Below are 18,988 nucleotides of genomic sequence, written 5' to 3'. Positions count from 1 at the left end.
TAAGGGAGCAATTTTTTTTTTTGAATGTATTACTTTTTGGCATATTATTCAATGCATTGAAATTGTCGTCCTAAACTTGTGAAATCATGGTTTGAAGTTAACAGAGCAATCAAATGGGGGAGCAGAGCCAAGAAATAATAGGTAAGTATCCGGAGGTCTGCTCCTTCATTCAAACACCATTTGTAGGGGAAGTCTTGTCATTGCACTGCTGAGATTTTACTCCCCCCCCACCCAAAAAAAAAAAAAAAAAAAAAACCCTCCTTGAAAGTGGGTGATTTACAGTGGGGTAGAATAGAATAACAGTAGAGATAATAAAAATTTGATTAACCTCAGGGATAGTAAATAAATAAATAAGTAACCACAAACGCACATGGCCAGACAAATAAACACACAGTACACGCAAGTCAAAATGCAATCACTCAAACACATACGAGTGCACAGGCCCGCACCCTTTCTCCAGGGAGGGTCATGGAAAATGAGATCAGATTCAGAGAGAGATCGCTGATTGAGGGCAGTGAATCGATGGTTGGCTGGAGGCTCCGTGAAACTCGTGAGTGATGGTGCTGCATTTAATCGCCTTTTGTGTTTGTCTCAATTATGCTATATAATGGCTCCTAACACCTGGACTAACACTGTGCTCAAGAAATGGTGCGTGCACCAGGAAAGGAAAAAAAAAATGGCCGCAAAGTAAAGGCAGGGGTATAAATAGTAGGATGGGAGCACGCCGGATTACCTGCTGGTGATTGGACCCGGTTACAGTCCAATGGCTGCATCAGGCAAACGCGCAGGCAGAGGTTTGTGGGTAGTTTGTACATTTTTGCTCACTTTGTTTTTTTTTGTCTACTTTCATGTATTGCTCTGTGCGTGACAGATGTTGGAGGACCTGCTGACCCAATCGCACCCTCCATCATCATTCCCCCAAAAAACACCAGTGTGACAGTCGGGAGGAATGAAGCCGTCATGGAGTGCGTTGCCAATGCGAGGTACGTTGCCATTCGGATGCATGTGCTTTTATTCCCCTCAGTATATTCACTACTGAGGGAAATAAAAGCAAATGCAGACTTTCTCCCACCTCCACCTCTGATATTGTGTGACTCCGTTGAATCTTGAAATGTTTTGTTTGAACATGGTAGGAAGTGAATTGTACATCTCCATTCTTCCCATTGATTCCAGGCTCTCTCCATCTTGCAGAGGAGCCAGCGCTGAATTCTGACTATTATCTCCAATTCAAAGCCTTAATCAGAAAGACAGATGTATTCCAGTGCTCCCTCCCTCCCTCTGTAACCTTGAAACAGAATATGAATCCGCATTTAAAAAACAAACAAACAAAGCCCTCCCCATCGCTTGCTTGCTTTTTCGCCCTTTCAACATTTTATCCTCCAGACCTCTTATCAAAATGAGCATCACTTGGAGGAAGGACGGGGCGGTGGTCAACACGGGGATCCGAGATTTTGGACGCAGATTGGTCATCAGCTTGCCGGCAGTCAGCGACACGGGATACTACGAGTGTGAGGCGTCTCTCCGCAGCAGCAGCGTCCCCCCCGTCACTGCTGGGGCCTTCTTGCATGTTCTCGGTAAATAACCCTCGACGCGCTCTTGAACTTCACACAGCAGCTGGGTCCTAAATTATCCAAATATTGCATCAGCGGTCTCACCCGCATGATAAGAGAGCGTTTTGATTATATATTTCAGCAGCTGAGCTGATGCTGTTATCTAAAGTGGTGCAAATGCTTATTCAACAGCGAGGGTGAAGTGAAAGCGAAGAAACAAAGCAGAGTATGATTTGTGAATTGTTTTTAAAAGCTTAATAAATAGAGCAATGTTGTATTCTTGTCTCCAAAACAGAGTTTCCCTTGTTTGTAAAAGAGCCACCAAGTCACATAAGTGCAGAGATGGAAAAAGTGGTGGACATCCCCTGTCAGGCACGAGGTTAGTGCTGCTCTTAGGTTTTTTTTTTTTGTTTTGTTTTTTTCTGTTTTTCTGCCCGTGTGTTTGGATGTTTGAAAGAGGAAGAAAGTGTGAGAGAGGAGAATAAGAAAACAACAAGGGGGCCACAGTAAAAAGAATGAAAAACTGCATCTTCTCCTCCCTCTGCAGGCACTCCACAACCAGACATAGTGTGGTATAAAGATGCCGTGCCCATCAGCCCAGTGAAGATCCCCAGGTACAGAGTGTTGGTAGGAGGCAGTCTACAGATCAATGGTCTCCTGCCAGACGACACCGGGATGTTTCAGTGTTTTGCCCGCAATCTTGCAGGAGAGATCCAGACAAACACCTACCTAGCTGTTACTAGTACGTGCCCGTGAAAAATTTCCCAACCTATCTGCATGTCTGCTGCTAAATTTTCCTCATCTTCCCCTCCCCTCTTTATTTATTTATTTATTTTTCTTCTTAAATCCGCTGCTCTGTTCTCATTTCTAATCCTCTTTTCTCCCTCTCCCCCGGTCGTGCTTTTTCCATCCATCTATCTCTATATCTTCTTTGCAGTGACAGACTTGTCACCTTGGATGCTTGTGCAATTATTGGCTATTTATGAATCAGAGAATGTGCAAGAAAAGCAGGTGCCTTGGCAGGTTCTCAGAGGTGTCCCTGAGAATGAGACCTGACAGCTGGCCCTTTTGTGAAGTCTATTAGGTTCTCAGCTGCCGTCTGCTTTATTAGGGAGAAGGCTGTTTATGTCTCTCGTTATCACTTCTGTCTTACCTGATTTTGTTTGTGTGTGTTTTTGGCCCCTTCCCCTCTCAGGTATTGCTCCCAATATCACGGCTGGTCCCTCTGACAGCGCCGTGATTGACAGCATGTCAGTCATTCTGCATTGTGAGACCTCCGGAGCTCCACGGCCAGCCATCACATGGCAGAAAGGTGCGTGGACTAACAGCATAAGGTTCTGCGGGGGAGGGGGGTGGTGCTGTTATCGTTATGCTGCATTAGGAGAGTCATGGAAAGTATTCAGAAAATTCAGTTTCTCAAACACGCTTGCTTTGCCTGCTTTCACTGTACTGCTTTTCCTCCCTTCTTTGTTTTCCTTGACATTTCTCCAATACCCTAATCTCTCTCTCCACCCCTCCTTTTCCCCATGTCCTCCATCCCACACCATCATTCACTTTCTCCTCTCTATGCAGGTGAACGTGTTCTGGCCAGCGGTTCGGTTCAGCTGCCAAGGTTTACCCTGCTGGAGTCGGGCAGCCTGCTAATTAGTCCCTCCCACTTGTCAGACGCCGGTACCTACACGTGCATGGCCAGCAACTCCAGAGGCATCGATGAGGCTTCTGCTGATCTAGTGGTCTGGGGTGAGGCGAAGAGAACCTGGTGACTCACACCATTCAACTGCAGAGTGTGTTTGTTCCATAGAAAATATATAAAAACAAATAAATCACGCTTTTTTTTTAATCTGCCACTTGTTTACTGGGAGATGGAGGTGGAAAACATCAGCCTCCTGGAGTCCATTTTCAAGATTTTCTGCCTATACAGTCTAATGACTAATACGTGCATTCATTTTCCGTCTAAATTCGCATCAGCAGTCTTTGAAAACCTTGTGAAATTCCCCACCCATTGGAAATGCTGCATGATTCACTCCATTTCAGAAAGATATTCGGGGATAGACGAGAGGCACAGCCAAGCAAGTTCTCCTCCATCTCTCCTCCAACACTTTCTGTGTAATAACCTTGGTGCGCGTTTTTGTGTTTGTGTGTGCGTGTATTTATTTGTGCAGCACGAACTCGCATCACTAAACCACCGCAAGACCAAAGTGTAATCAAAGGGACCAAAGCTGTTATGACCTGTGGAGTAACCCATGATCCAAGTGTCACCATCAGGTAATGACGGCCCTTCCTTCTAATACCCCCCCCCCCCCCCCCCTTTTTTTTTTTAACACTCTAACTGGAATAGTGATAAATGCAAGAGCTCACATATATATTTGTTGTCTCGTGTCTTTGATGTCGAGAAAAGCATGAGCCATCAGTGTTGTTCTTAATTAGCTCATGAAATCTGCGAGAGATCTTGTTGTGTTTATCCCTTTGACGACCTCCTATGGGAAGAATTTAGAAACTTTTCGAGTCAGATTGAGGAATTAGTCCATCACTTTTCCTCACTCTTCAGACAGTCTCGAGCATGACAGAGTGTGTGTACATGCATCTGTCTCGGAGGGACTGAAGCGATGTCTGTGGAGCCCAGTGATTAGAGTGCCTGTCACCTGTGGGCCCACGGCATTGATCAGATCGTGGGGTAAACAGATGAATATGTAAACAGAGTAATAACTTCAGACAGCGCCTTTAATTAAACGCAACACAGAGGAGATTAGCTGGAGAGCCCGAACAGTTGCAATTAATCACAGGAGCTCATTGTATGCGCATGCGGATGTGGATAAGAGGTGGTGGGTAGTTTTGGGGGGTGGGTGTGTCCATGACCAGCGGAGAAAGGCCTGGAGCAGAGCCTCTGAGCTGTACGTGTGACAGAAAGGTTGTGTTCAGAGTCTGAGCACGACATCAGCCTCGCAGGGATTGTGATCTGTGTGTGTCAACACCTTCTGTGCTTTGCTTTATGAACTGACACAAAGCAAACAGATTTACTGTGACAACACTGGCAGAACCTTAACTGTGACACCACTCAGAGATGAAGTGTGAAAGTACAAGTGTGGGTACAGGAGTGTGTCTACTACATACACATACGCTGTATATACCTCTAGGTATGTTTGGGAGAAGAGCGGCTCCGTGATTGACGTGAACACGTCTCCCCGCTTGCGGCTGGATCACGACGGGACCCTGCACATCTCCCAGACGTGGTCAGGCGACATCGGAACATACACCTGCAGGGTGACCTCAGTGGGTGGCAATGACTCCCGCAGCGCCCACCTCAGAGTCAGGTTTGCATATTTGTGTCTTCTCTCCTCTGTCTTATCTTGCTGTCTGCATTTTTTTGTTCCTCTCTTTTTTTTACATCTTCGCAAGACATGATGGATGAATGTTTTCTCCACTGTTGTGGTTTATCATTGCTTTCCTTTCCAATCCATCAAATCCCTCCGATATTTACAATGCAAAGTTCTCAGTTTAATTCTGTTATATGCTGCCTCTCTTGTCTGATTCTATTTGGATTTGTCACATTGTCCCTCTCTCTCTCTCTCGCACGCACGCATTCACTCATGCAGGCAGCTGCCCCATGCGCCAGAAAACCCAGTAGCAGTTCTTAGTATCACAGAGAAGAGGGCTATCAACCTCACATGGGCCCAAGCCTTCGATGGAAACAGCCCCCTCATCCGCTACATCCTGGAAGTCTCAGAAAATAGTGAGTGGTTTTTCAGGTTGAACATCATCTAAGCATCCCGTTTGACTTTCCACTTCCACAAAACCCATCCATGTTATTGTTCCTTCCTTTTAAAGGCAATTTTGTAGCATTGCTATTGCTACCTGGAAGCACTAATTTGCTGCCTCTCCTATAATAATACACTTCCATTATGTTCCAAAGTTGCCGGTTGCATCCTATCTTACCTCCTGTGATGAGAAAACTCAATTGCCTAACCTGTTTGCTGCCTTACAAAATGATCAGGGGAGCAAAATTGTGTTGATGTCCAATGCTCTTATCATCCTCTGCTTTGATAAAATCAAAGCAGTGCAGATGCTTCCAACCATGGAGACAAAATTTTTCAACCATTTTTCCCCGAGGCTCAGGCTAACCGTGAAGATGACAACTCATTACAAGGAAAATGAATCCAAGGATGCAGATGGGATCTGGTTTTGGGATAATTGAATTTCAATCTGATATTTAAGGGGGAGGACACAAAACAAACAGCTTGTTTTTTTTTATTCTTTTTTATCAGCAGCTCCAATACTATTACTGAAATTGAAACAGTGTTATGCAATAACAGTTGGGAAAAAGGTGGGAGTTCAAATTGGAGTTTGCTTTGGGCTGTGGAGGTTTTTTTTTTTTTTTTTTTTTTGGTCGGTCAAGAGTGTAAAGCTCCCATAAGGTAATTGATTGTTCGCTAGATACTGCTCACAGCTGTGTCTAATGTATGTGGCCCCTCCGTCACAGATGCCCCTTGGACGGTGCTGCTGGCCAACATTGAGCCAGAGTCCACGGGGGTCACAGTTGGTGGTCTCATCCCGGCGCGTTCATACCAGTTCCGCCTGTGTGCCGTCAATGATGTGGGCAGGGGCCAGTTCAGCAAAGAGACTGACCGGTGGGTATCACTGATCTACATCTAAATGACTCTTTACAACGCCCCCGTGTATCTTGTCATATTGACTGGCTGTATGAGATTCATTGTGCATTTGTGAAACAGCAATTACTGCCTTGTAGTCTTAGAGTTCAGCAGGAAACCCTGGGATAATTTCCTGTTAAGTCCACTTCATGGTTTTTGCTCCTGTGGGAGTGAGTGAGAGATGAGCTGGCTGCAGAATTGGTCTTTTCATGATGAAACGGTGAATGAGGTGAAATTGCGCTTTGTGAAGACTTGATGGGTGTGCTGAACCAGCTTCATCTGTCCTCGGTGTACTTCAGGAGAGTCTTGAAAGCAGCTGATATTCACACAGGCTCAAATCTCAAGCGAATTCACTTGACTAGTGAGACGAATTAAATAAAAGAGAGAAGTCATAATCACCCATGCAACCCCCCCAACCCCAAAACATACAGACACACACATATTTAGCTTGTCACAATCAACCTGTAACACACGATCTGACCTTGACTGCATCAGTGCAACCCCATTGCTGCTTTCAAACTTGCTGCAATTCATTTACCCATCATGCACCTCTTGCACAGCACATTCATTCACAGGGCTGAATTCAGTCTGAATGTGCCCAGACAAGAGTGCACAGCGGGAGGGTGGCTGAGCATCAGAGAGAGTGCGGGGCTTTTCTGAGGCATCTCTCCGGCACACCTCTTTGATCCTAAACACTCTCGGTTTATCTCCTCCAGAGCAGTGCTCCGGTGCACTGGGAAGAAATCAAGATGTCATCTTAAATTGACTTAAGGGAAAAGTCTGACTGGATCTCTCTTTCTTGTTCTTTTATATCTTTTTCTCACTTGCACTGTCTTTCCATCATGCTGCTCCATTTTCACCAAGGTCTCTTTGATCTCTTTTGCCACAGCTAGTTGTCCTTCTGTGGACAGCGAGATAGAGAATGTGTTTTGGACTAAGACATAGCCACACTGCTCCTGACTTTGCTTTATGGTGAAAATAAACACAGAAAGTGGCTTTTATAATCATTTGATGTCTATGATGAAATGGCTTGGAAATATACGAAATGTGTAATAATTAATGCATAGCCTCACTCTTTGTCTCCTTTAACGTCTCCGTCTATTCCTTTTTTTTGGGTGGGGGGTTCTTTGTTGTGCCAGACTGACTCTCCCGGAAGAGCCTCCCAGCGCGCCTCCCCAGACAGTCATCGCGAGTGGCCGCACCAACCAGTCCATCATGATCCAATGGCAGCCACCCCCGGAGAGTCATCAGAATGGTCCACTCCAGGGCTACATCATCAGGTAAGAGAAGCATGCCTGCCTAATTTCTGCCTAATTTCTTATTGCTATTCACATGTGATAATGACTGTTGTGTCAGTTCCTTTTCTTCCTCTCCACATTGCCTCGCTCTTGCTTGCTGCTGCAATAGAATAATTGCTGCCAATTAAATACCTCCCCCTTCATTCATCTGTTGTCACCTCCCTTTTTGTAACCATTTAATAATGTTGTTTTTTTTTTGTTTTTTTTTTTTGAGAGGATCTTGGTATAGTTAATATTTGTTTGTCTGTCTGTCTGCCTGCCTTTCCCTCACCTTGCTGCCAGGTACTGTCTGTCCGGACTTCCAGTGGATTGCCAGATGAAAAACATCACCAACCCAGACCAGACCAGTCTGCTCCTGGAAGACCTCATCATCTGGACAAACTATGAGATTGAGGTGGCAGCCTACAATGGAGCGGGCAGGGGCATCTACAGCCACAAGGTCACCGAATGGACGTTGCAAGGGGGTGAGTGACTTCAGTGGTTTTCACAAAATTTTGTTCGCTACCTGCAGCTTCATCAGTGGTAGCTGGTCTGATGTGAAGACCGTGGCAGGAAACTCAAGCAAGAGATAGTTAATCTGATTATCTCTTTTTTTGTTTTCTGGTTTTTTACGATCAAATAAAGACGCCCATAAATAAAGAGGCCCACGGCGTATTTAATCTTTTGTTAACCTTGAACAGGTGATTCACACACGCAGTTAAGACAACAGCCGTTTTCCCTTCTCCCCTCTAAATCAGAAGTCGGCAATTAGCACAGATTCCAGCGATCAGTCTTTTAAATGTCATGGTCATGTAACTGTTATTCACTCCTTATTTGTTGGAGTTTTTTTTTTTTTTTTCCTTTCTTTTTTTTTCTGGTTTTATGTGGTTCATTTCCCAGCAAGTGCAGAAGTGCTCCAGAGCAAACTATTTGCAAAAATAAGCCAATAGCTTAATCACAGCCTCTTTTTTTCAAATTCTATTCAAGCATTTACTGAGGATTTTATGTTCACACATCACTTTTATTTAGTTGGTTTGACTGAATCTCGTAGTTTGGTAAGATTGCAGTGGTTAAATGTTGTAAATGTTTTGGGTTTTTTTTTTCAACTTCTTTGAACACAGATTAAGTTGGCTCTGGTTTTTGCCAGGTGATGATGTTCATCAGACTTGTGACATATGTCGCTGAAGGGAAGTGCCTCAGTTGACTTCTTTTCTCATTGTACTTGCTGAGCTCGAGATAATTAGAACACATGCTGTGAAGGCTCCTCGGTATCATGTGGCGACATCTTTCTATCACACCCAGTGATACCAACCTTTCATGTTCCTTGCCTTCCTGTCTATTGCCTCAGTTGACTATCTAGGTATCAGAGGAAAGTCACATTAGTGACTGTAAAATTACCACCAGATGAAGTCAAGATAATTTTCAACGTTGATTCATTTACATATAATTTGTGAATGTGGCCCATCAGGTATATTTTAAAATGTCCCCCAACTTTTTAAATTTAATAAAATTTAAATTATAATACTGACATTTTTTTTCTCCCTCTCATCAAAAACTTTAGTCAAAGTAGGCTATTGCTAATACAGCAGCATGTTGAAAGGTTAATCCATGTTATTATTAGAGGAAGATTAAAAAATGCTCTCTTTATTGGCTTTCCTAAAAAGTCAATTCATAGATTGCATTTCAAAATGCTCCTGCCAGACTGTAAAACACAAGAAAGAGGATATCGTTCCTCATGTAGATATGCTGTGCTGGCTCCCTTTTTGATTTGAAATTCTTTTAACTGGAATATAAAGCTCTGAAAGGCTTAATACACTCACATATCTCAGAATCCCTGTCATGTTAAATCCACTCCACAAGCAGAGATCTTCTACACCAGACTTACCAAGTATTCTCAGGAGCACTCATATAAAACTGGAGGGTTTCCATTTTCCTTTCTCTTTCACCTCCTGCTTAGATACAGTTATTGCAGAGGGTGGCTCAGCTATCAGATATTTTGTATGCGTCAGATTTTACTGGGGCTCTATCTGTTTTGTTGAAGTTCATTTATTTATATAGCTTTTTATATTTTATACGGAGAGAAATTACTCAAAAAAAAAAACTTACCTGACCTCGGCTTTTAGTTTGGTATCAACATCATTCATGCAAACATAAAGTCAGAAAAACATCTCCCTCTCGCTCTTAGCATCCAGTAGTATAAATGTGCTGTAAATGTCAACTTCAGCAAAGAGAAAAAAGTTGCTGACATTATTTATTTTCTCTCTTGGAACCCATTTGTCTCCATATGCTTTATCTTTTTGTTTCCCACTATTTCATCTGCACAGTACGCTGTATATCATAATTTATTGACTCTTCAGTTTCATTTATATCATAAGCTGAGCAGGTGCGTGTGATTGGGGAAACAAAGATGGATACTATTTCTGTCGCCTTCATTTGGCTTGATGATTACAAAACACTTCAAATGATCTGGAAAGGGACTGATTCCATTTGGCAAACATTATTGTTAAAATCTTGGAGCCTCTAACATGTTTTCTGTATGATGTAAGATCAATCAGCTAATCAATCGATTCACAAGAGTGTCCCAGTCAAAGTCTGCTGCATCTGCACATAACCAAACATTGATTGTAAAGAAGAGTATTTTTTTTAACTGACACCTGAAGGTACTGCAATCCTTGCTTTATCTCCACCCTTCTTCCCTTGCAAAAAATAAATAATGATTTCATCATCCAAGTCACTGTCAGCGAATAGTGACAGTGAACAGGGCATTGGTGTTGTTTAGCTCAGCTTTCATTAATTGGATCTTCCCATCACTCACTCCATGAAAGGCCCAAGAGCAGCAGATCATGATGCGCGTTTAAATACTTTCAAACAGAATCAAGGCAGAGCACAGGGATACGAGGACCGATTCTGTCCAATCAGCTTCATCAATGTGTGACTCTCCGGCTGTTTTCCGTCATTACATCAGAATGGCATGCTCACTTCAAACAAACTGCTGCAGGGTTCACCTGGAAGTCGCCTGAGGCAACCGCTGTCACACCCGATTTGATTGGCATGCTCTTGCCTCCCAAAATGAGCCCAAAAAGGAAAAAAAAAAAAAAAATGCTTCATCCACATTTTCACACTCTAAATGTGGTTGGCCCGAGTTTGCATGCAAGTTTTTTTTTTTTTTTTTTCCTTCCCTGTCTCATCACTTGTCTCTCTTCACACCTTTTCCTCTCAACCGTCTGCTGTCTGCCCCCCCTCCTCCCTTCCTTGCTCTATCTCTGTCACCCCCCCCCCACCCCTCTCTGGATCAGTGCCCACTGTGCCACCAGGAAATGTACAAGCAGAGGCTGTCAACTCCACCACGGTGCGTTTTACCTGGAGTGCCCCGAGCCCTCAGTTTATCAATGGAATCAACCAGGGATATAAGGTGAGTGGCCCCTTTCTGTCAACTGCTTCCCTCTAGTGGTCAGAGGCAGAAGAGTCGTCACCAAGCAGTGGTCAAAACACAGAGGATGCAGGAAGTCCCATATAAGCAACAATGTTCTTTTCATATGAACTGTTTTTATAGATATATATATATATATATATATATATTAGAATATCTACTTGGAGAAATTTTGGGACCCTAAAAGTTGAACATTTAAATCCTGTGCTCTTTTGTGTAATTTCCAGCTCTTGGCGTGGGAGCCCGGCCGTACAAATGAGGTCACCATGGTAACCGTGCGTCCCAACTTCCAGGACAGTGTCCATGTTGGCTACATCTTGGGAATGAAAAAGTTCACAGAGTACTACACATCGGTGCTGTGCTTTACCACCCCAGGCGATGGCCCCCGCAGCCTGCCTCAGCGCTTACGCACCCACGAGGATAGTAAGTGTCGCCATTCAGGATGTTATGTGGTATTTGTAAATAGTGATGTGTCCTATTGTTCTGTCACTGCCCGTCTGTTGTTATTTTTTATAGCCCCTGGCGCTGTGGGACACCTTAGTTTCACTGACATCTTGGACACCTCGCTGAAAGTCAGCTGGAAGGAGCCGCAGGAGAAAAACGGCATTCTCACAGGTCACCATTAAAGATAACTACAGTGTTAAAATGTCTTGTGTCTCCAAGGTGCATTTACTGTGAAAACGTACTATTTGTAATTTTGCTTCCAGGCTATCGAATCTCTTGGGAGGAGTTCAACAGGACCAATACTCGGGTGACCCATTATTTGCCCAATTTGACTCAGGAATACAAGGTGACCGGGCTGACTGCCCTCACCACATACACCATCCAGGTAGCAGCCATGACCTCCAAGGGCCAGGGCCAGCTCTCCGCTTCCACTATATCTTCCGGTGTACCGCCAGGTCAGTTGTCAAAGAGGAATTTGAAGTTGAGAATATATTACTTAAAATCTCTGCTTCTGCTGATTTGGAAAAATATAATCCACCTGGTATGACTCAAGAGATTTCTACTAATAAATTGGGAATGATTGTGATGATTCGAATGCCATTTAAATGTATCCAATCCCACAGAGTTGCCTGGTCCTCCCACCAATTTAGCCATCTCCAACATTGGCCCTCGCTCTGTAGCTCTGCAGTTCAAACCGGGTTACGATGGCAAGACATCTATTTCCCGATGGCAGGTTGAAGCTCAGGTTAATATCTACTTTAACTTAATTACAACACTCTGACGTTTTAATTTAGAGTGAAGGTTTAACCATTTGTGTAATTTGTTTAGCTGCTAATATATGTCCATTTTCTCTTTGTGTTTCAGATTGGCATAATAGGAGAGAATGAAGAATGGCTGATGGTTCATCAGCTGGCTAATGAACCTGATGCTCGATCACTGGAGGTCCTCGACCTAAACCCTTATACTTTCTACAGGTAAATCCGTTAAGCCTTGTACAAATACTGAAACAAATATTTTGCCCAGCTGTCTTTTTATAAATTATTTAATGTGGATTCTACAAAAAGCAGTATCTTTAAAGCTGGTACTAATTCTGTCGGATTACATTTACGCTTTATCTTTATTTTGCAGTTTAACCTGCATATGTTTCTTTGTTTGCCTTTTTTCTTCAGTTTTACTCACAAATAGATCCCATTTTCTGTCACTGCTGTGACCGGGTTTTCTTCCAGACCTCATTAAAATTCCATCTAATCTAATCCAAAATAATCTAATCGACTTTAATTTCACCACTAAATCTTGTTTAAACACCCAATTTTGGATGATTTATCCACCCCCAGCTGGTTTTGTTTACCCCAGGTTCCGGATGCGTCAGGTGAACATCGTTGGCACCAGCCCTCCCAGTCAACCCTCGAGGAAGATCCAGACCCTGCAGGCCCCACCAGACATCTACCCCGCCAATGTCACCCTGCGCACAGCCAGTGAGACAAGCCTGTGGCTCCGCTGGGTGGTAAATTCTCACAACTCAAAACTCGGCCTGACTCAGTGTTTGATGTTGGTTGAGGTTTATTAGATTATTATTAGATTCCAATATGCATGTCCGGAGTATTCCTATTCATACAGAAAATATTGAAGCTGTGCAGTCGATATTGGTATGTCTTTGCACTCTCCTGCAAAGTTATTTCAAAATGCAGTGTTTATTTTTGTTCATCCATCTTTTTTGGTATGGTAGAAAATCTTGTTGGAACAAATCTAAATTAATATCCAAGGGCAAAATGCCTTTGGACATTAATTGGATGCAACATTCATAAGATGAGCTTTGTGAATATCAGATTAAGACAATTTAACATTGCCCATCAAAATTGCAAGATGAGTTTCTGATTTTAAAAACTTTCATATTAAACTCTCTGTAGTTGATCTAAAAAAAAGATTTTTAAATCTCATATGTATAACATTTTGTCACTGAATTTATTAGGCTTTTTTATGCAGTCACTGTCGTCTCTTCCATCTTGTGTTATTGACGCTGTTAGATAACAAATACAACTGAAGGCACTGGCAACATTTTGGAAAGGTGTATACTCTGTGCCCTTAGTTTTTTTTTTTGTTGCTTTCTGCGTCATTGTTTGGCAAATGTACTTGCTGCTACATCTGTCTACTATGATCACTGTGCCTGTGCCTGAGCGCGATGGTCCCGCAGCTCCTCCAGGATTAAAGAGGTGCATACTTCCTGTATTTAACAGCAAAGGGGTGTCAGCTATTTGACACAGCACTAAAAATTAATGACATAGCTCAGTGATTGCAGCCCATTTGGAAAGCATGGTGTTAAACTGTAATTTTGTTTGTCCGCTTCATTGCCAATAGTCATTCAAATCTGAGTCTGAATCAAGGCCACATTAATTTCAGGAGCAGTAAATGTCTGTCTTTCGTCAAAAAAAGGTCCAGTAAATATTTACGTTGGTATGCTCACTTACCATGCTCATTTCTGTGTGTGTAGCTGTTTTGTTTGTTTTTGTTTTTTAACCAGCGTTTTAGCAAAAACACCTGAAATAGTTTTACAGAAGAGTTATGTTGATCATCAATAGTACTACAAATCATTCATGTCCTTCTTACCAATCACGTTTATAATCTCCTTTTAAGAGGGGGAAATTAAAAAATAAAAAAACAAATTTCTCACAGCCTCTTCCAGAGTGGGAGTACAATGGGAATCCAGATCTCGTTGGCTACCGGATCCAGTACTCCAAAGCCGGGTCTAAAGGTGGGGTTCTTTCCCATGTCATCATGGACCGATTGGAGAGGGAGTTTACAATCGAGGACCTGGAGGAGTGGACAGAGTATGAGGTCAGAGTTCAGGCCGTCAATGGTATTGGCTCAGGACCTTGGAGCTTGCCAGTCCATGGCAGGACAAGGGAGTCTGGTGAGGAGGGAAAATACACAAAATAATGCCAAAGACGAACTGATAGATAGTACATGAAGTCTCCTAACATTGTCCTCCACCTCCTGCTGCAGTGCCCTCCAGTGGTCCCACCAATGTGTCAGCCTTCGCCACCACCTCCAGCAGCATCCTGGTGCGGTGGGGGGAAGTCCAAGAGACTGACCGCAATGGACTCATCTTGGGCTATAAGGTCACTCCACAGCTCATGTCATTCATTTGAGTTTGGCCGAATAAGTATCACAACCTAAAAAAAAAAAAAAAAAAAAACACACGTTTTAACATGACAGGATTTTACTCTACATCAAGCCAAATGAAAGCGACAGAAATCACCAACCTGCTATCCCCAATGTCTGCCAGGTTGTGTATAAAGAGAAGGACGCCGACAAAGCTCCCAACTTCTGGACAGTTGAGGGCAACACCAGCCACAGCGTCCAGCTGAGTGGTCTGGGCAAGTACGTCCTGTATGAGATCCAGGTCATGGCATTCACTCGTATTGGAGACGGAAGGAGCAGCTCACCACCAATCCTAGAGAGGACTCTGGATGATGGTAAACAGATCAATTTTATAAAATTCACCTTGTTATTATCATTGAAATTGTATTTTTGTCTAGACAATGCCAGTGTGGTGAGATAATTTCACTTGCTGTTAATCAATTTGTATCTATACTTTCCCTTATGCTTCATGTTTTTTTTTTTTTTTCAGCAGAATTGATTGAAATGTTCTGCCCTATTACTCCTTGTATGAAAAAGCATAATAGAGAAGGGCTTGGTTTTTTTTGTTTTGTTTTTTTTTTTCAATCTTGCTTTTACGATAACTGAATAACGACCCATAATTTTTAGAATAACATGTTAACCCTAACCCTAACCCTAACCCTTTGTTGATGGATTTATGGCACAGATAACGCTCATTTTGGTGATTTCGTGTGTGCTAGTCCCAGGTCCTCCGGTCGGCATCCTCTTCCCAGAAGTCAGAACTACTTCAGTCAGGCTCATCTGGCAGCCTCCCGCGCAGCCCAACGGTATTATCCTGGGTGAGTTAACCAGATAACGACTTTTTCCCTTGACCTTATATGTTATTGTGAGACAACACAGGGCAAGTTCCTTTGTATGGCACGCTAAGACACTAAGTGCTGGAGGTCTGACATAATGGGTATTAAGATAAGATACAAAAGAAAAGAAAAGCAAAAACATACATAAATAGGATTTGGAAACAGTAAAATACAGTGGAAGATAAAAATAAGCTAAGCAGACTAAGACGCACAGGAGGAGAGTAAAAATTTATGTGCTGCTTCCGTGAAGTGCAAGATATGAATAATTCCAAATTAAATGTAATAAAAGGTGGCGGCAGACACATCTGAAGCTTTTATTGGAACAAAATGTGTCGCTTTGTGTCTTGGTTGAAGAAAGGAATATTCATTCAGCTGTCTCCATGTACTGATGTTTGATTTTTGAAGTGCAGCTGGATTTTTGCTTTTGCTTAGTTTTTTTTTTTTTTTTTTTAACGCACGACTTTTATGCATGTTGAATGAATTTGCCTGCCTTAGCCTACCAGATCACATACAGAAGGAACTCCTCAAACAGCAATGCCGCTGTCGTAGACGTGCTGAGCCCCAGCGCGCGACAGTACACAGCGACTGGGCTGAAGCCAGAATTGGTTTATGTATTCCGCCTCACTGCTCAAACACGAAAAGGTTGGGGGGAGGCTGCTGAGGCTCTGGTGATCACAACAGAAAAGAGAGGTAAATACCGCAGCTAAAATGTATTATTTAAACCAGACAACTCTAAATATTAAGCCTGAGAGAGACTGAGCGCGTGTGTGTCTGCCTTTCAGCTCGACCCCAACCCACGAGCCGTCCTGTCGTGCCTCAAGAGGAAGTTCAGGCCCGGAGAGTGCTGTTGTCATGGGAACCGGGCAGTGACGGCCTTTCCCCGGTTCGTTACTATACGGTCCAGTACAGAGAGCTCCCGGACAGCAACTGGACTGTCCACTCTGCGTCCGTCAGCCACGAGATGCACTCCTACATAATGGATCGGTAAATACCAATGTCTCGGCGACAGCAGCGGTTTGTGGTGTTGACTTTGTACACATCGCACTCTCCTTCTCTCTTTGAAAGGTTAAAACCGTTCACCTCCTACCAGTTCCGCGTCAAGGCCACCAATGACATCGGCGACAGCGAGTACAGTCAAGAGAGCGAGGCCATCACCACGCTACAGGACGGTAAGACCGTCTGGCCAAATGTGCCCCCGTACACAGAGGCGTGATTATCTGTTGATTCTCTGGATTTGTGTTAGAGCCCCTTTTATGTGGTTGTATGTACACGCCTTTACATGCGTGTTTTGTCTTTGGATTTTCACTGTAAACATTTAACATCAATAGAGCGTGTGTTTACTCTCCAGGTGTTCCCCACCAGAATTTTTGAATTTTAGGTTAGTCGCCACAGCTGTGTTGGTCTGTTAACACCAGATATCTTGGTTTTTTTTGCTTATGTCCTCCAGCCCCAGACAAAGCCCCGACCATTCTGTCCGTTACACCTCACACCACCACGTCTGTTTTGGTCCGTTGGCAGGTACGCTGTTGAATTATTCGCCACTGAATTTATTGGGCAGAGCTGTTGATTGCACCGAATGGTTGTTAAATATTGATCTCCTCTTTGTAGCCTCCCTCAGAGGATCACATCAACGGAGTCTTATTAGGGTTCAGGGTCAGGTACCGTGAGTTACACTACGACCGGCTTCGCAGTTTCACTGTCCGCACAGTTAATAGCGCCTCTGTCAACTGGGCCGATCTCACTGGTAAGTTTTACTTTCAGCAGCACATTGGGTTATATGGAGAAAGTGATGCAACTTTGACTTGGTCTTATTTTCAAATCCAAGCATTTGATGCTTTTATTAAGAGTTTTGCAAAATAACATACCTTTCTCATCTTCTATCCAAATTCCAGCTCCTTACAGTGTCAGGAACTTGAGTGAATCTTCTCTCACCCAGTATGAACTAGATAGTAAGTTTGACATTTCCATTCGTGCCTCTACTTCATCTGTTTGAATATCATCTATTTTCCCTCCACAAACCTTTCTTTTGGTGTAATTATTTAGAGCAAGTGTTTGTTGCACTGTCCTTCCACTCAGCTGCTGATTCCCTAGGATCTACATATCACTTTAATCTCACCAAGCTGCCCTGACTTTATTTTAGTGTGTTTTCTTTCATTGTAATCACTGACAAACCTTCCCCTTCTCCCCATAACAGCTTCATCTTTTTATCAGTTTGACTCACGTTTCCACTTCTGCTTTTCTGTTCATTTTGGGATGTTGTCTAGCCAGGGGGCATCAGAATGACTTTGTGCTTCCCTGGAATAACTGCTTCTTGGTCTTTTTATCTTCGCTGTTGTGCTGTAACGCTGTTATGGGTTCTCTCCTCGCAGATTTGAGTAAACACAAACGCTACGAGATCCGTCTCAGCGTGTACAACGCTGTGGGTGAGGGTCCTAGCAGTGCACCGCAGGAGGTGTTTGTTGGCGAGGCGGGTATGTTTCTGCTTGCACCGTGTAATTTCAAACTTAGTGGGACATATAAAAAGTTGTCATTTATGCTCTGCCCCCATTCTAGTCCCAACAGCTCCACCACAAAATGTGGTGGTCCAGTCCTCAACAGCCACACAGCTGGATGTCACATGGGACCCTCCACCTCTAGATGCACAGAATGGGGATATACAAGGTTATAAGGTATCTGTTATACTTCATATTTTGTGTCACCGCAGACCAATTAAACTTCCATTTTCTTTTTATATTTTATGTTTTCAATGGGTGAAAAAAATATATAATACGTTCCATATCATAAACTCTGTTTTTCTGTCTGTAGATCTATTTCTGGGAGTTTCAGCTCCAGAATGAAACAGAACGCCTGCGTACGCTGTTCCTGCCAGAGCTCGGGGTGAAGCTTAAAAACCTGACTGGCTACACCACCTATATGATTAGTGTGGCGGCCTTCAACGCTGCAGGGGATGGGCCGCGCTCCCTGCCCACAAGAGGGCGCACTCAGCAAGCAGGTGAGTTAGACTGTATCCAGATGTGGAGAGAGAGAGAGATTAGAGTTATCATTAAGAAGACCAGTGGTATTTATCTTTCAGCGCAAACCATCTGCCAAAATCATAATTGACTTATCTACCTCTCCGCCCTTCCTCTTTCTCTTTCTGTCATCTCTAAAGTTACACTTCTCCTTATTAAAGCACTTTGTTTAAGCACTTGTTGAGCTGTGTCTCTAGGTAAGGCTGCCTTTATGTATCAAAAGATGCCCCTCAATAAGGTTCACAAAGGAGTAGAACATTATCACGCAACTGTTTTGTCCTGTGAGATATAACAGAGATCAGCGTTTTCTTGCCCCCCTCGCCGGGCCAGCCGCGGGGGTGGAAGCCCAGTGACAGCGGAGGAGCGATGAATACAGAGTGCGAGGGACACATGTAGATTAGATTTTTGGCCGCAACTGCACAAAGATGCCTGTGTTTACTAGCGAAAGAGAGTCCCTCCTCTGCGGTTTCAGCACAAAAATGGTTTACAGTTTAAATTTCTCTCGTCTTTTCCACCCCCTTGAAGGCTGTGACATTGGCGAGGGGTACAAAGTGCTGGCAAGTTTAAAAAAAAAAAAAAAAAAAAAAACACAAGCAGGAATTTTGGCTCTCTGCACCATGGGGTACTGGGAAATGAGCCAGCAAAAGCTTTTGTGA

General features: G+C 43.4%; 2 protein-coding genes across 2 annotated transcripts in view; one reads left to right on the top strand and one right to left on the bottom strand.

Annotated features, from left to right (window-relative positions):
• The window catches only part of LOC115047234 (immunoglobulin lambda-1 light chain-like), a 357,726-nt gene that overhangs the window by 204,017 nt on the left and 134,721 nt on the right, over nucleotides 1–18,988 (bottom strand). The window lies entirely within an intron of this gene.
• Nucleotides 1–18,988, top strand: part of sdk2a (sidekick cell adhesion molecule 2a) — a 34,551-nt gene that overhangs the window by 7,616 nt on the left and 7,947 nt on the right. The window contains exons 5-36 of the mRNA XM_029509311.1: nucleotides 872–983; nucleotides 1,384–1,574; nucleotides 1,846–1,929; nucleotides 2,098–2,292; nucleotides 2,746–2,862; nucleotides 3,123–3,290; nucleotides 3,713–3,815; nucleotides 4,685–4,861; nucleotides 5,144–5,280; nucleotides 6,028–6,175; nucleotides 7,336–7,476; nucleotides 7,777–7,958; nucleotides 10,770–10,885; nucleotides 11,131–11,326; nucleotides 11,420–11,518; nucleotides 11,611–11,802; nucleotides 11,971–12,092; nucleotides 12,212–12,321; nucleotides 12,701–12,851; nucleotides 14,018–14,255; nucleotides 14,348–14,463; nucleotides 14,631–14,820; nucleotides 15,205–15,303; nucleotides 15,817–16,011; nucleotides 16,104–16,305; nucleotides 16,387–16,490; nucleotides 16,769–16,839; nucleotides 16,930–17,065; nucleotides 17,214–17,270; nucleotides 17,691–17,792; nucleotides 17,875–17,990; nucleotides 18,127–18,313. Of these exons, the coding sequence (XP_029365171.1) occupies nucleotides 872–983; nucleotides 1,384–1,574; nucleotides 1,846–1,929; nucleotides 2,098–2,292; nucleotides 2,746–2,862; nucleotides 3,123–3,290; nucleotides 3,713–3,815; nucleotides 4,685–4,861; nucleotides 5,144–5,280; nucleotides 6,028–6,175; nucleotides 7,336–7,476; nucleotides 7,777–7,958; nucleotides 10,770–10,885; nucleotides 11,131–11,326; nucleotides 11,420–11,518; nucleotides 11,611–11,802; nucleotides 11,971–12,092; nucleotides 12,212–12,321; nucleotides 12,701–12,851; nucleotides 14,018–14,255; nucleotides 14,348–14,463; nucleotides 14,631–14,820; nucleotides 15,205–15,303; nucleotides 15,817–16,011; nucleotides 16,104–16,305; nucleotides 16,387–16,490; nucleotides 16,769–16,839; nucleotides 16,930–17,065; nucleotides 17,214–17,270; nucleotides 17,691–17,792; nucleotides 17,875–17,990; nucleotides 18,127–18,313 (4,554 nt within the window). The remainder of the gene's footprint in view (nucleotides 1–871; nucleotides 984–1,383; nucleotides 1,575–1,845; nucleotides 1,930–2,097; nucleotides 2,293–2,745; nucleotides 2,863–3,122; nucleotides 3,291–3,712; nucleotides 3,816–4,684; nucleotides 4,862–5,143; nucleotides 5,281–6,027; nucleotides 6,176–7,335; nucleotides 7,477–7,776; nucleotides 7,959–10,769; nucleotides 10,886–11,130; nucleotides 11,327–11,419; nucleotides 11,519–11,610; nucleotides 11,803–11,970; nucleotides 12,093–12,211; nucleotides 12,322–12,700; nucleotides 12,852–14,017; nucleotides 14,256–14,347; nucleotides 14,464–14,630; nucleotides 14,821–15,204; nucleotides 15,304–15,816; nucleotides 16,012–16,103; nucleotides 16,306–16,386; nucleotides 16,491–16,768; nucleotides 16,840–16,929; nucleotides 17,066–17,213; nucleotides 17,271–17,690; nucleotides 17,793–17,874; nucleotides 17,991–18,126; nucleotides 18,314–18,988) is intronic.

Source organism: Echeneis naucrates, chromosome 8, assembly GCF_900963305.1.
Source record: "Echeneis naucrates chromosome 8, fEcheNa1.1, whole genome shotgun sequence".
NCBI lineage: Eukaryota > Metazoa > Chordata > Actinopteri > Carangiformes > Echeneidae > Echeneis > Echeneis naucrates.
The sequence above is the reverse complement of the archived record's forward strand: the minus strand, read 5'-3'. Positions and strand labels throughout refer to the sequence as shown.